Source organism: Hylobates moloch, unplaced genomic scaffold, assembly GCF_009828535.3.
Source record: "Hylobates moloch isolate HMO894 unplaced genomic scaffold, HMol_V3 SCAFFOLD_6, whole genome shotgun sequence".
In the NCBI taxonomy this organism is placed as follows: domain Eukaryota; kingdom Metazoa; phylum Chordata; class Mammalia; order Primates; family Hylobatidae; genus Hylobates; species Hylobates moloch.
Window position 1 is genome coordinate 110,542,654 of NW_026652281.1, and position 15,704 is coordinate 110,558,357.

The window sequence follows — 15,704 nt, forward strand, 5'->3', positions numbered from 1 at the left end:
CCAGAAAGGTTCTGCCCTTCATAACCTCTGATGCCTCTAATCTAGGGTTCCCCAAATCATTGGACAAGCTTGCACGGAGAAAAGATTAAAATCTCAGCTATGAGGACTCATGCAGACCTGGGTCTGTACAAGCTCCACCTGACTGCATATAAGCAAAGATCTCTGCAAATCCCTATAAAAATACCTTGGGTTTATTATATTTTAATGGAAATATGGATCGCTGGATGAGCATCTGAGAAACAGAGACAAAAATGGGATGGAGAAAGACAGAGAGAGACAGAGATGTACAGGTGTATTGGAGGAAGAGTCAGAGAGCTAGCCAGGCCAAATGAGCAAGGGAGGCAAAGGCTCAAGGAGGCATTTGCTGGACCACTGTAGACCAGGCCTTTGGGCACACCTTAGCCAACTGAAGGGGGCATGGGGTGCACTGAACACAAGCAGTGGAAGAGAAAGCACAAGTTCCCTAAGGAAGACAAGAAAAGAGAGATGGCTGCTAAGTCCCTGGATGAGCCCTTCTTTCCAGCTACAAAGAGAAATGCACAACTCAGATCACCCTGCTTATAATAAGTGGACGGAGTTCACTGCATCTGGCTATTTTAATTACCTGCAAGCAAAGTGATTTTGCTACTTTCATTTGGAGGAGTTTTTTGAAAGTAGTTTTCACTCTGATTACTTTCATTAACAAGTGATCAAAATGCATCAAAGCAGAGATGAGCACAAGAAGAAGAAAAGCAGAGGGAAGAACTCTCTAGGAGATGTCCAAACCCAGCAGTCACTGTGAAGCTCTGTCTTCCCTCATTAGCCTGGAGAATACACATGTGTTCTGGATCTGGTCCTCATGAGGCACCCAGGTGCAAGACTGGGCACAAGCTCACCTACAATCAGGAAGCATGGGTGGTTCCCAGAGACCCAGGATGCTGTACAGGGATGGGCCCCAGCTTTCTGTAGTTCTGTCCCTCAGTTCTCCTGACCGAGGACTCAACTCCGCAGACCTTAAATTCAAGGTTTGGTGTGCTCTTGTTCCTCATGCATCCAATGAGCCTGCTCTGCTGGGAAGTGTTTACTCCTGAAGACACTCTCTGCTGATGGAGATGAGCAGTTATTTACTCTCCCCTGGGTCACTGCCTCCTAATCCCCCTCATTTATTTCAGTTAATTTGACACAGTGGCAAGTGCTCCCCCCTAAGATGGCCCAAAATGGGTCATTGCTTCCCTGTCCAGAAAAGCAGGCAGAGAGGCTGAGTGCCCATGCCAGACACAAGGGCTGGGGCGAGGGAGGGAACAGTCCAGCCCCCAGGCCTCTGCTCAATTCTTGTACCCACTGTCCTCCCAGCCACTGGCCCCTTAAATGCCTTATATCACCAGGCAGCAGAGGAACCTGAAAGGGATCCCACATCTAGAAAAGAGCATGGAAGTCCTGTCCTCGAGCTTGCTAGTGAGCATAAAACACTTTGAGGCAGGCGTACAGAGACCACGTATTTGAGTTGTGGCTGGTCTGACAGCTGCTGAGTCTATCACACAGATAATTAGATAAACTGCTTGAGCACAGAGATTCAATACATGGTGTCATTTAGCAGCTGCTACATGGGGGCCTTGATCTTAATTGAAGGCACAATAGGGGAGAACCTTAAAGGAGTCCCAAATCAACTTCTTCTTGCTCCAGTAATTAAACATCTGACTGCTGGTGATCATCTGAAACCTCTCGAGTGTTGGGCATAGGGTCCACTCACATGGATCTGAGCACCTGAGCTACCGGCACCCCTCCTGTCCACACAGGGCCTTCCTCAAACAGCCTCCTGCGGAGGAGCCTGGGGAGGAGGCTCCATGTCACTCCCTCCCCTCGTCAAGGCCACTTTTGGGTGGGCCTCACAGAGTAATGAGAAGGGCAATATAGCCAAGTGGCAAAGAGCTTGGGCTTCCAATGGCCAACAGGGCCCTATGGGGAGATCAGCCCCATCAGCCCTCCGACTTGCTCAGTTTCTCTCTGCTTACTCACCCTGGTCCAGCAACTCTGGCTCCCTTGTGAGCCCCCAAACATGCTAGGCAAGCTCCCACCTTAGGATCTTTGCAAACTTTGTATTGCCACTGCCTGGGATACTCTTCCCCCAGATATTCAAATGCCTCACTACCTAACCCCCCAGCCTGCTGCAGGCCTTTGCCCAAATGCCACTTCTCATATCAGAGGCTCTGGCTAACTGCCCTCTTGGCTTTATTCTGCTCCATGGCACTTGTCACCATCACATAGACTTCATCTCTTGTTTACTGTCTGTTTCTCCCACAAGACTGTACCTGCCATGGGGACTGGACTCTGTTTTGTTCCCTGCTGTGTCCCCACATCTCCGAATAGTATCTGACTCATAGTACATGAATGTTGCTGAACAACTGGACAGAAGGGTTCGAGCAGGACAGTACCACGGTCAAAGTTCCATCTTGGAAAGCTTACTCTAAATGCCATATGGAAAGTGGATTTGAAGAAGCATCTGACCCAGGGCTCAGAGAATAGCTAGGAGGCCATAGAGGTCATCCAGCCAGGAGATGATGGTGGGATGGACCATCCCAGGTGGAATGAGAGGTAGACTGAAACGTGAGGAGAGGTCAGGGATGAAGATATGGTTGGGTCTTTGCTCATGGGACAGTCTGGGTCTTTGAGGCATGGCTGGAACTGTGAGAAGAGAGCCCCAGGGGACACACCTGGAAGCAGCTGCAAGAGAAGGAGGGGCCTATGGAGAGTCAGAGGGATGGGGGCTGGTCCCCAGAAGACAGTGGAACAGGGTTGCAGGGAGGATGCCAGAGCTCACTGCAGGAAGGATGCAGCAAGACCAGGCCTGGAAAGTGCCCTCTTGGCATTTAGAAGGGAAAGGTGATCTTAGCAAAGTCAGTAGCAGGGGTAACAGGACAGGAGCTAGATGCAGATCCTAGAGGGCAGAATTCAGGGAAGTTGCAGAAGTGGAGACAGCCAGTGCAGGAGATGCTCTGCGGCCTGACAGGGAAGAGATGAAAGGCTACCCAGGAGGATGCTGGGACAACAGCCTGCTCCTCTGGGCTTTAGGATGAGAGAGACTAGTCCGCCGGCAACCAACGGGACTGAGGAGTGCACAGCAAAGGAGGGGTTGGAGAAAGAAGGACAGGGTGCCAGAAAACAGCAGGAAACAATGTGGGGGACTCGGAGGCTGTAGCTTGTTTCCATAAGTGAAATCAATGCACTGCGAGACTTTCTCAGCTCAGTAACTTCTTAGCGATTTTTAATTACTGGAACGTAATTAATTCACTCAAAGTGCAGCAGTTCTGTGGAGCACACCACACATGCCGAACTGATAATATTCTTGCACATTTGTGGGGTGCTCACACCAAGACAGTTCCTTGCATAAAACCTGGAGGAAATATCCAAAGAACACACATATTTGTTTTAGGTCCCTTTTCTTGATCCTGGAAGCAGATACTGTAAATGGGACAACTGAGCTCCCAGGGATGCTGGACTACAGGGCTATGAGTGAACTGTCAGTTCAGTCAAGTCCTAGTTGTTTTCACAGATGCTGACAGAATCTGCGGAGGAGTAAGGAGAGGATATCCAACTGAGAGACAGTCCGTAAAGATTCCCGTTTGTGCTTGAGGTCTTGGAGGCATCTCTGGCTAAAGCAGCCCCCAAAGGATAACCCAGAGAGTGGAGATGTGTGGCGTTTCTTTTGGCTATAAATTCCTTGAGGTCAGGCCTGGTGTTCTGATCATACTGGTATCCTCAGGTCCTGGCACAGCCTTAGCACCCAGTGGGCATTCAACAGATGTCTGTGAAGGTGAGTGGCTTGGCAGAAAATAGCCAAACCCTCTTCTGTGGAGCTTAAAGTGAAGGCCAGGAAGAGGGCTGGGGACAGAGAGATCCCTTTGCAAAGACTGAAAGAACAACAGCGGCTACTGGACAGAAATGTGGGTAGGCCCAGGAGTGGAAGGGCAACTGGAAGGACAGGAAAGTGAGTCTGGAGAGAAAGTGGAGGCCAGCTTCCAGAGCCAGACCAGGCTGAAGGTGGGCTTGTCTCCAGAGGCTCTGCCTGCTTTTGACCCCAGATTCCCCTGGCAGCCTTCTGGGTATCCCTGAGTTTCCTACTCATTCCTTAGAAAGGAGACAGGGGTCTGGTTTCCTGATGTCCAGAAGCTCTGTGAGTTTGGGATGATTGAGCCAGCTTTCCCTGGAGAAGGTGTAGCTGGCTTCTTAATGACCTGCGGAGCAGGGAAGCCCCGCCCAGCAGTGGCATGCAAGGCCCTTTCCACTGCCCATGGCTCCTGAGCCTTCCTTCTGCACCAGGAGGTCTCCTAGGGAAGAAGCATAAAGCAATTGCATCTGTTGGGGACATGCCTTGCTAAGCCCTAACTAAAAACAGCCACAAAGCTGTGGGTGCCTTTGAAGGGCCTGCTGCAGCAGCAAAGGTTGGGCCCTGGCTTGGCTCTGCCTGTGTGACTTGGGACAGGTACTAGCCCTCTCTGGGCTTCAGGGTCCCTCTTTGGGAGATGAGAATGTTGCAGTAGCTTATCTGACACTGAGAGATGACAGCGTGCTGGCAGCCCTCGCTCACTCTCGATGCCTCCTCAGCCTCGGCACCCACTCTGGCCATGCTTGAGAAGCCCTTCAGCCCGCCGCTGCACTGTGGGATCCCCTCTCTGGGCTGGCCGAGGCTGGAGCCACCTCCCTCTGATTGCAGGGAGGTGTGGAGGGAGAGGCACTGGCGGGAACTAGGTAGCTGTGTGCAACACTTGTGGGCCAGCATGAGTTCCGGGTGGGCATGGGCTCAGTGGGCCCTGTACTCACAGTGGCCAGCTGGCACCACTGGCCCTGGGCAGTGAGGGACTTAACACCCGGGCCAGCAGCTGCGGAGGGTGCGCTGGGTCCCCCAGCAGTGCCAGCCCACCGGTGCTGCGCTCGAATTCTCGCCGGGCCTCAGCTGCCTCCCTGCAGGGCAGGGCTTAGGACCTGCAGCCCGCCATGCCTGAGCCTCCCCACCACTGTGGGCTCCTGCATGGCCTGAGCCTCCCCAACTAGTGCCGCCCCCTGCTCCGTGGCGCCAGGTCCCATTGACCACCCAAGGGCTGAAGAGTGAGGGTGCACTGCGCGGGACTGGCAGGCAGCTCCACCTGCAGCCTGGTGCGGGATCCACTAGGTGAAGCCAGCTGGGCTCCTGAGTCTAGTGGGGACTTGGAGAACTTTCATGTCTAGCTAGAGGATTGTAAATATACCAATCAGCACTCTGTGTCTAGCTCGGGGTTTGTGAATGCACCAGTCAGCACTCTGTATCTAGCTAATCTGGTGGGGACTTGGAGAACCTTTATATCTAGCTAAGGGATTGTAAACACACCAATCAGCACTCTGTATCTGGCTAATCTGGTGGGGACCTGGAGAACCTTTATGTCTAGCTAAGGGATTGTAGATACACCAACCAGCACTCTGTATCTAGCTCAAGGTTTGTAAATACACCGATCAGCACCCTGTGTCTAGCTCAAGGTTTATAAATGTACCAATCAGTGCTCTGTGTCTAGCTAATCTAGTGGGGACTTGGAGAACTTTTGTGTCTAGCTCAGGAATTGTAAACACACCAATCAGCACCCTGTCAAAATGGACCAATCAGCTCTCTGTAAAACAGACCAATCAGCTCTCTGTAAAATGGACCAATCAGCAGGATGTGGGTGGGGCCAGATAAAGGAATAAAAGCAGGCTGCCCCAGCCAGCAGTGGCAACCAGGGTCCCCTTCCACACTGTGGAAGTGTTTGTTCTTCCGCTCTTTGCAATAAATCTTGCTGCTGCTCACTCTTTGGGTCTGCACTGCCTTTATGAGCTGTAACACTCATCGCAAAGGTCTGCAGCTTCACTTCTGAGGCCAGCGAGACAACAAACCCACCGGGAGGAATGAACAATTCCAGACGCGCCATCTTAAGAGTTGTAACACTCACCGTGAAGGTCCGCAGCTTTACTTCTCAGCCAGCGAGACCACAAACCCACCAGAAGGAAGAAACTCCGAACACGTCCAAACATCAGAAGGAACAAACTCCGGACACACCATCTTTAAGAACTGTAACACTCACGGCGAGGGTCTGCCGCTTCATTCTTGAAGTCAGTGAGACCAAGAACCCACCAATTCCGGACACAACACCGGTCAGCTTGAGTTCAGACTACCCTGCTTGGCACACAACGCCTTTCCCCAGCTTGCTGTGATCCACTTGTCTGCCTTTATCCCCAACTATGCTCTCCCCCACACCCAGGATCCCATAATCACTTGCTCTTCCCTGAGACTGGAGGTGCTTCATGCCTGTACCCCTAGAAAGCCTTCTCCACCCTCTCAACCTAGCAAACCTTCCCTTGCTCTTCAAGATCCACCTTGAAGGTCCACTCTTCTCCAGCACCTTCTCTAAACATTCTCATCCTCAGGCAGATGAATTCTTACCCCAGGCTCCACTGGCATTTCCTGAGAGCCCAGAGGTGCATTCTAGGAGCTTTGTCCAGACTGGGGATCAGAGATACCTGATTCTCCCCTTGCTTTTCTACTAACCTGCTAGATGAACTTGGGTGGCTCCTTACATCTCTTTTCAAAAACCAAGACAGAGAAAGTGATCATTAACTTTGATCAACTGGAGGTCAAATTTCTAGTCATTCATTAAATAAATATGGAGGGCCAATGTTCTTCTCTCCCCTCATTCACAGGAGGACCCACCATCCCTGACCTCTTAGCTCATTACAGAGTTGTCACATAAATGGGCAAGGGTCTTATAGCTTGTTGCATCTGCTCCTTGAACAAGCCGTGATGTTACAACGGCACCAGCATCAGTGCTGTTGACACTGCTTAGAGAAGAATGCTCACTGCACGCCAGGTGCTGCTCCTCTCATACTCACAACACTCTACAAGGTAAGTGCTGTTATTATTCCCATTTTACAGATGAGGTAAATGAGGCACAGAAAGCTCATGTGCCAAAGCAGTGCCCTCGAGCACGTGCCACATTGTCCCATCAGCCTGGGCCTCCCTGATGCTTCCACAGGCCCCAGCACCTCTTGCTATAGGGACTGCTCCAGCAGAGTTACACCAAATCCCCTATCACTGCCTGACAGCATCACAGCCCTGCAGCAGGATCTCACACATCCCAGGAAGTGAGTCTCCCGCTGAGAGCTGGACTGGGCTGACTAAGCTGGGGATGTAAGAAGCTTTCCCTGGCAGGACAGAGAAGACTTGTGGAAGTACAGAAATGCCCCTGGAGGTGTGGGGCCCAATTGAAATTCCTAAAGTACCAAGACTCAAAGTAACAACAGCAACAAAATAACAAGAAGAAGAAGAAGAAGAAGAAGAAAGGCTCTTTGGCAGCAAGCTCTATTTGCTCTGCTTACTTGCAACAAAATACTGAGTTTTTATGTCTGTTTAGTAACAAGTAAGAAAAAAAGATGTCTTAGTGAGCCTGTAGTATGTTCAACTTGTTTCCAAAAATGGAAATGATTTCCTGTCTGTCATTAGCTTGGGAACGCCCCTCTGAAGCATCCAAATCCACCTGCAACCGCCAGCAGGCTGAGGAAGCTGAAGGGGCCCCTTAAAACGGAACCTCTAACAGTCCCCTTTCTTCCATAATTTCATGGTTTGTTTGGAAAACTGCCCAACTATGACATTGTATCATCTGGTATAATACAACGCTGGCTTGGTAAGTGATTGCTGAAAGGGAAGCTCATCTTCGTGAACAGCGTAGGAGATAAAGCGTGAATTCAAAACCAAGAAAAATAAGTTTAAAAGTGCCAACTAATACACAAATAGGAATGCGATGTCACAAGATAACTTTGAAAACACAAACTCTATAAGAAGTTAGACAGTGAAATCCACCCAGTATCTTGGCATTCTCTTGGTAGGATTTGGTGTTGAGGAAAAATGTAACTCTAATTTTGCTACAAGAAGAGATACACCTTTCCCACACCCCCTGTTGCCCCTGACTTTCATGAGACCCTGCTTGTGACGCAGGAGATCTGGGATCAAAGCTGTAAACTCTAGCTGCAGCAATCCTTTTGAGTCTGGTTGATTTCCCGTACATGCTAATGATCCCTAAATGATATATTTCATTTTACATTCACAAGGAATCCCATTGCCATAGCAACTGGAATGTGATACCAGAAGTTTTCTTGTAAATGGGATTTAGAATGCTGCCTCTTCTCCCTTGCAGGGTGGTGAAGGCTATGTGTCCCCCACCAGTCCTCAGGAGAACCCCCTCCCTGACAGGAAATCAGGGGCTCTGGCCACAGACGGGGAGCTCTGGACTGCAGCAGCTTAGCCCAGCACAACCCATCACTTCTCTCCTCTTGCTCCACACACTCCAGCTGCACAAGGAATTGTCCTAATATTGACTTCTGGGGGCAGATAAAGTCTCAGAGAATGAAGTCACAACTTCTTCTTGTAAAGTCTGATAGAAATAGGGAATGAAAGATGGATGATTGTAGAATTTTTGCTTGCATGAAAAACAAGTTTTTTTTTTGTTTCCTGTATTAATAACTCTCTGGAAATTTAGGGCAAATGACAAACTGTCATTCATGGATCTCAAGCTGTTATTAAATATTCTGCTGCCATTGTGGGGTGGGGACTGTAGGAACTTGTTCTTTATATCCTCCTTTGTTCCAGGACCCTCTGTCCCCACAGAGGCTCCCGACAGTGCCTCTGTCATCTATTTCGTTCTACTCCCCCTGGAGCCGTGGTTCTGGTGAAGGTGACGTGCTCACCCCAAGGCACTCACCTCGGGGATGGCCTGCCTTCCATCCGTCTGGCTCCTGTGAATCAGTGCCCAGGTCTTTCCTGTTTGCTGGGCACTCCCTATAGGAATGATTGAGAAGGAAAGGCAGCCCAGCTCTCCTGCCCTCCCACCAGGACTATAGCTGACCCTGAGGGTGAGGCACTGAAGGCTTTCCAGTGGAGTCCAGACCCAAGAGGCCATCTGCAGAAAGAGAAGCCCTGGCTCTAGGTGGACACTGCTGGGACAGGCCCCAGCAATGAGTGTCTGCCTGACACTCATGTCTTCCTCACCCACTTTCCAGCTACCATTAAATAATCTGGGCCCAGAAATCTCTCCCCAGACCTCCCAGGCAGAACCGTTGCTCCTGCCTCTGCGTTCTTCACAGTTTGTGCATCTCTCTACTCTCGGCCTGTGGCCACGCTGGATTAGAATAAATAATGACGGCAGGTCTCATGAACACCAAATCCATGCAATGCACCAGGCAGTGTGCTAAGTGGTGTTTGTGCAGCCCCTCCTTTACTTCTCTCCATGGCTGCAGCAGGTGGGTACTGCCGTTAGTCCCATTTTACGACCAAGGAAAAGGCCCAGAGAAGCAGAGTGATGCAACCAGCACCACACAGCTGGGAAGTACCAGAGCTGGATGCCACCCTTGGTCTTTCCGGGAGCTCACGGGCACCACTCTCCACCAAAAAGGGGTCCTTAAGAGAGGAGTTCTGCTACACCAAGTGGGCGGCAACTCACAATCTGTGAAAACCTCAATGAGTCAGAAGGATTCGACGGATAAATTCAATCAGCATGAAGCAGAACTGAGCCCTGATCTGCTCAAGGCTGCCTGCCCCCTGCTCCACGCCAGCTTGTCCCCATCGCTCCTCACCTCAGTGGGTTTTGTGGTGGCTGGTTTTTCCCTCCCATTAAATGAGAAATGTTGTTTGAATAACCGATGGTGAGAGAGGCTGTGCACACTCTGATGCAGAAATAGAAACTTTTAGGAAGATGCAATTTGGAGGATATTGGAAACCAGAGAATGGAACATCAGTCTATAAAATTCAACGCGGCCAATAAAGCTGGAGCAACTGGTCAAGTGTTTTAGCGTGCACGGTTGCAGAGGAACTGGCAGCACGTGGCCAGGCAGTGCTTCCAGACTGGGGACGTTTTTCTAGGCTCATTTTGGCCTCATTTCCATAATGTGTCTCACGATCTCTGAAGCACCTCGGCATTAGCATCATAAGCACAGCTTGAAAGTGTCCAAGACTATTGTCATCACCGGGTAAAGGTGCCTTTCCCAAGCCCTGCCCTGCTTAGCATTCCATGCTGCCACGACTGCTGAGTGGAGTGGCCCATTAGGTGGGTGCAGGTGACACAGATAGATGTAACAGAGGCCAACACACCTTTGCTCCACCACCTGAGCTGTGAATCCGCCTCCACTCACGTGTCACATGCATCATACCATCCTCAGTGGGGGTCTGTGAGGGTGAGGCAGGAGCTCTGCCCCTTCCCACTTGGTGCCCAGGCCTTTACAGCCTGGACTGCTCTCACGCCTTTGTCTTCTAGTGTTGCAGGCGCTTGGCAGGTCTCTAGTCCAAGCCTCCTCCTCCCCTTCCTGTGCAACCTAAAGCACATTCCTGACCTCATGCAACTCCAGGTGGGCTCTCCTAGCTCAGGCTCTGTGGGCCTGTTCCCATCTGCCTGCAAGCTGCTTCTGTCTTCTACACATTTCCTAATTCATGTATACCCATTTTGTACACAAATATTTGTACACAATAAATACTTCTACAGGCCACGGCACGTACTATTTACCAGGGTCACATCGGTCAACACAGGATGTGCGTTCTGACTCTTGTATCTTCAAGCATCTGGGAGCCATTGAGCATTTTCTTGGTGCAAGGCACGGTGCTAGGTGCTAATACATAAGCACATAAAACAGCCATAGCCACCACCCTAATGGCTCTTACCATCTAGTGGGAGCTGGTACTTCCCTTCTTTTCTGACTCAATCTCAGCCCAAAGCATGAATCCTTGGCCCCAGCTCCACAGACATGTTCTGATGTCCATGCAGGGGCTTCCTTGTCTTGCTCAGAGGTGTTCTGGACAGGCAAGACATGGGATGCCTTCCCATCAACAACTGCCCCAGGCCAGAGTTTGTGTCCTTGCCATGCTGGGAGCCATTGTGCTGGTGTCTGCCTGACCACATTCTATGCACGGCACAGCCTCCTGATTCATGGGACTGTGCAGAAGGGTAAACATGGTCCTTGTCACAACCTTGCAAAGGCCCATCCTGTGTGGAGACCTGGGTAGTGCCCTGTTGCCTGGTCCCTAGTGAACCTGTACCAGCCAGGGTTTAATTTGACCTGCCTGGATTCTACTCCCCAAGGAGCTTCCTCTAAGGGCAGGGGTCTCTGGAGGTGGGACACAGAGTATGCATCACCAAAATGCCACTGCTGCTATTTTGTTACACACCAGTCTTTGTCTTTCTTTCCTAAACACATGTAACTTGTAGACTCAGCACCCAGGTCACTTGTCAAAAAGGCATTGGAAGATCCATCACAAAACCCAAAACCACAGGGCAAGGGCCCTGTTCCTACCTTTGAGGAAACAGTCCTTGCTGTGGATGACAGTGATCCTCTTTCCCAGGAGGCAAGCAGCACGGTGGAGCTTACAGTGGTTTTCATAAAACCTCCCATCAGAGCCGCACACAGGCACGTAGCTGGGCCTGCATGCCTCCAGGCACTGGCATTCGGGCTCCCCTGTCTTCCTGCTGAGCACGCACCGGCTCCCTCGGCTGCAGAACTTCTTCCCGCAGGAGGCCAGCAGCTCGTTGTGGCTGGAAAGCCCTGCCAGACACACAAACACAGAGGGTCAGCTACAAACACTCAGAGGGTCTGGGGTCAAGGGCTTCCTTTGTAGCTCACAAGCAGACTCCATTTGCCTGTACAGCCAAGCTACTCAAGGTGGGGCCTGGGGGCTTGGGGTCTCCTAGGGAGTCCCTGACCCTCCATGAGGTGGCCATTGGTGCCAAGAAGGGTGTCCTGCCTTGCAGAGCTCAGGTTTCATGGCTGACTCACTCTGAACATCTGAAACACAACACCTTTCCATCCTAGGACCCAGCTAGGGGCTTTTGATAAACTCTTGGTTCTTTCTTAGGCTTACTTTTCCTGCTTCTAGTTGAAAAATGAAACACCCAGCCATTCTGTGCTCACAAAGAAGCACCTTATATCGAAGGACAAAGCCTGCTACTACTGCTCCTAGGCTCACAGTCAGCCTCCTGGACTAGAGGCCTATGAAAATCAATCACTTTTTTGAAAAGTGGTCTCCCCCACCCCTTGCCTGCAATACCTTTTCCTTCCTTCCTTCCTTCTTTTCCTTTACTGTGTCATGACTTTGGACCAGGCTGTGTACTAGGCACCTTAGGGGTCTCAAAGATGAACAAATCATGCCTTTCCCCCTTTCTGACTTTGTCATTCTGTAAGGTGGTGACATGTATGCAGATCAGGCAAAGAGCATGGGAGCCAGGGAGCTAAGTTTGGGAGAAGTAACTGGGGGTGGCAGAGATCACGGAGCGGGTGATGTGTCAGTGGGTCCTGCAAAGGAGAGAAGGGTTTTCCCAGAAACACAGCAGGCTTGAGCCAAGACTCCCCCAGCCGCCCTGTGGGTGGCATTTGCAGGTCTCAGGTAGAAGACTAGATGTGAGGAGGAGTTTTGTAGTGTGATTTCTGGGAGACTTGGAGAGAGCCAAGCAGAGAAATTTAGGTACACTACTGTAGGCACCGGGGAGTCACTGCAGGGAGGAAATGTGGCATAAGAAGAAAGTCATGCTCCAAGTATTCAGGATGGGGGTGGGGGTAGCCGAGGCAGGGAGACCAGAGGCTGGCCATTTCCTTGGGGGAGAATGTGGTTCTCCATGACACATGACATCAGGGGAGACACCAGCAGCCTTTCCCCACCGCCCAGTCCTTTCTAGCACAATGTTGCAGTTATGGGCAAGAAGGCTGAGCCCCTGGAAATGGCAGCTGCCACATTGCTTCAGCGTCCCCTGCACCCTACAACACCCACGGTGATCTCAGGCAGCAGCACCCAGAGCTCACACACAAAGAGGGCAGGGCAGCTGGAAAGGGCACGTTTAAGTGAAAGGTGAAACAGGCATCCATCACCAACATCACACTGCATTCTGGGAGTCTGGAAATGAGATAATCAGCACGTGTCACTGAAGGTACAGATGGAAAGTTGAGAATTACACAGGGACACCAAAAGACAACTGAAATGTGAATACAGATTTTTATGGCCTCAGAAGACTTTGCTTTAAGTGTTAATTAAATCTCCATCAAAATACTCAGCAAGACAGAATGGCCCTAGTAATCATGACCGAACTTTTAGCCCTGGCTCCTACCCATGGGATTAAAATATCTAAGCAAAAAAGAAGAAAAAAAAAAAAGAAAGAAAAAAAATCTCTTTTTCTTGTTTTTGGTTAAGTCTGCTTTTCATCATTATAGATTTGAAAGGAAAAAAATCAGTTATCGGCAGATTAACTGCTTGATTCAATAATTCATTTAAATTCCTCCAGCCTTGGCAAACTAAGAAGTATTGACTTTTTCTCAAATCATAATAAACTAGAAGGTCAAATATCTCTGAGCAGTGTAAAAGTGCAGATCCTAAGCGGCCAGGAATCTCTTTTATCCACTTTGCTAATTGTTCGCATGTCACCATGAAGGCCCAGTGGCATTCAGCAGCCCCTCTGCACGCCTTTCTGTCAAGGTTGGCGGTGGCAGGCAGGGAAGGAGGCGGAAGGCAGGCAGGCGCCTGGCAGGGAGGCCGTGGGCTGGAGGCCCTCCACTCACGTGTTTATGGCCGCTTTGCCACGGAGCATATTTGATTAGCGTGATTCTCCTGGGTTGTTGGAAAATGGGTTACCCTAGAAAGTGCTGGCACCTACTAGAAGAAACTAACAGCTCTGAAAATATCAGCCTTTGTTTCTCTCCCAAGACAGGGCCAGGACGCAGAGCGTTGCCATCAGATCACCGTTTTAATAACCTTCCCATGCAGATAGGATGCAACCCACTAATTGCCCATTTTGAAGAAACAAGAGGCAAAGTCTCTGTGCCCTGGACTCCCTGAGCCTGCTTCAGAACGTGTGCCCTGGCCCCACTGCTGTCTCCCTCTGGCTAAACCAGCTCCAAGTCACCTTGTAGGCATTTCCCCTATGAAGTGCTTGCTACCAGCCCAAGTCCAAGTGTCCCTCTCTGAATCCTCCTACCCCAAAGTGCCTGCCCTGCTCTGGCCTCAGGAGGCCCCACAGGTGCTAGGCCTTTCTGCTTGTGTGGCCCCAGTATACTCAGGTTTTAAGAAATGCAGAAATTTTCAGAACTGATCTCCTGAAGGCCAATTCAGTGCAGTTAAGAAGCCAGGCTAGGGGCTCAGATGGGGAGGGTGGTGAAGCCTCACACATGTTGACCCGGTCGGGGTACATTTTCCCTTGCCTTCTCCAAAGTGGGCAGGAGGGAAGTGGAAGGATGGAGGTATGAGGGGAAGATGGATGTCTGTGGAGGTGGGTTTTCTGGAGTAAAGAGAACTAGAATCCTGGAGAAGCAGAGTTGGAAGGGGCTTCACAGACCACGTACTTCATCCCAGGCGTCAAACCAAAGCCAGTTCACGGGGGGCTGGGGGAGAAGCTACTTTCCCTGACCCACTCCTTTGAAAGCTGTGTGTCCAGATGGTAGTGAGCAGCTCTGAGGCCCAGCGTCACACAGGGCAGCAGGCGCCCACATTTACTTAGCTTGCTGGGGAGGCTCCCATGGCCTTCCATGCAGGCTGCACTCCGAGGGGTCAGTGTTAAGGAAACACTGGTGCCAACCTGTGGCTGCTGAAGTTGTCAAGAACACTCAGGTTCTCTCTGACATGGAAATTGGCTGTCGGCAAATATTTGATTCCTGATTACTTGCAATTAAGACAAAAGTAGCATGAAGGCCCTGCATATGCCCTTCACAATGGCCCCACAGAGGGCTGAGAATACCCCGGGCTGGGGAAGGCCCAGAATCTGATCCACAGCCACACAGATGCTGACCCAGGGGTGGGCTCCTCATTAAACAAGCCCCTTGTTACCACTTCCTCCTTGTCATTAAAACAGAATGAATTCCCCACTCCTACCACGATGATGATAAAACAGTAATGGGAAAGGTAACCAAGTGAGACTACCAGCAACTGCCTATAGTATTTATGAGGACAACCACAATGCATGAAAAGTACAATGTGCTTAATTTATAGTCATCAAGAAAGCCATTTACTCAGGTTAAAAACTGATCATCTTGCCAAATAAGCTGCTTTTCACCACAAATTAAATTTACTGAACATGGTCAGAAATGGGAACTGTTACATTAACATTATGGCGGCAGGAGAAACAAGTCTATTGGTACCAGTTGGTGCTAAAGACTCCCTCTGTGATCTGAATAAGGATTTTCAATAAGAATGTCACATACCCAGGACTGCCGTGAACTGGGAGCATAGATAGGTACAGGTGGTGTAGTTGAGCGGTTGTGGAAGGCAAGCCCGTCTGACCCCGGTGGAAGGCATAAAAGGAGGCTGAGTCCTGAGATGGGCCCCAGAGTGAGTCTACATCCACATGGAGCAGGAAGCCCCTCCGTTGTTCTCCCACAGCCAGCCACAACCAAGAGCACAGACAGTTGGGTAATTTTGCTTCCAAACTCTGACTCAGCCTCTGTAACCGCTTCCTGGGCCCAGAGAAAACTAACAAGTGCTCCCTTCTCAGGGACAGTGCCCCAAGTGGCAATGAGGGAAAACCCACGAGCTCTTCCACTCTTGGATGCCAACGGCTTGCTGGCATGTTCTTCCCAACACAGCTTTTCTGTGTCTGAGACCTCATCTCCAGCTTGACTATTGATGACAGCCCCGTCTCTCCTGACAAGGCCTTGGGAGCTCCCTGCTTCCATCTCAGCCAGAGGTTCTGCCTAGGCCTCCTCCTGAA

The 15,704-nt window shown here is 50.5% G+C and overlaps 1 protein-coding gene across 3 annotated transcripts in view; it reads right to left on the minus strand.

The window, feature by feature from the left end:
- FSTL4 (follistatin like 4) overlaps positions 1-15,704 on the minus strand; it is a 422,010-nt gene that overhangs the window by 200,331 nt on the left and 205,975 nt on the right. For all 3 annotated transcript variants that reach the window (XM_032157904.2, XM_032157906.2, XM_032157905.2), the window contains exon 4: positions 11,314-11,562. In XM_032157904.2, coding sequence (XP_032013795.1) covers positions 11,314-11,562 — 249 coding nt within the window. The remainder of the gene's footprint in view (positions 1-11,313; positions 11,563-15,704) is intronic.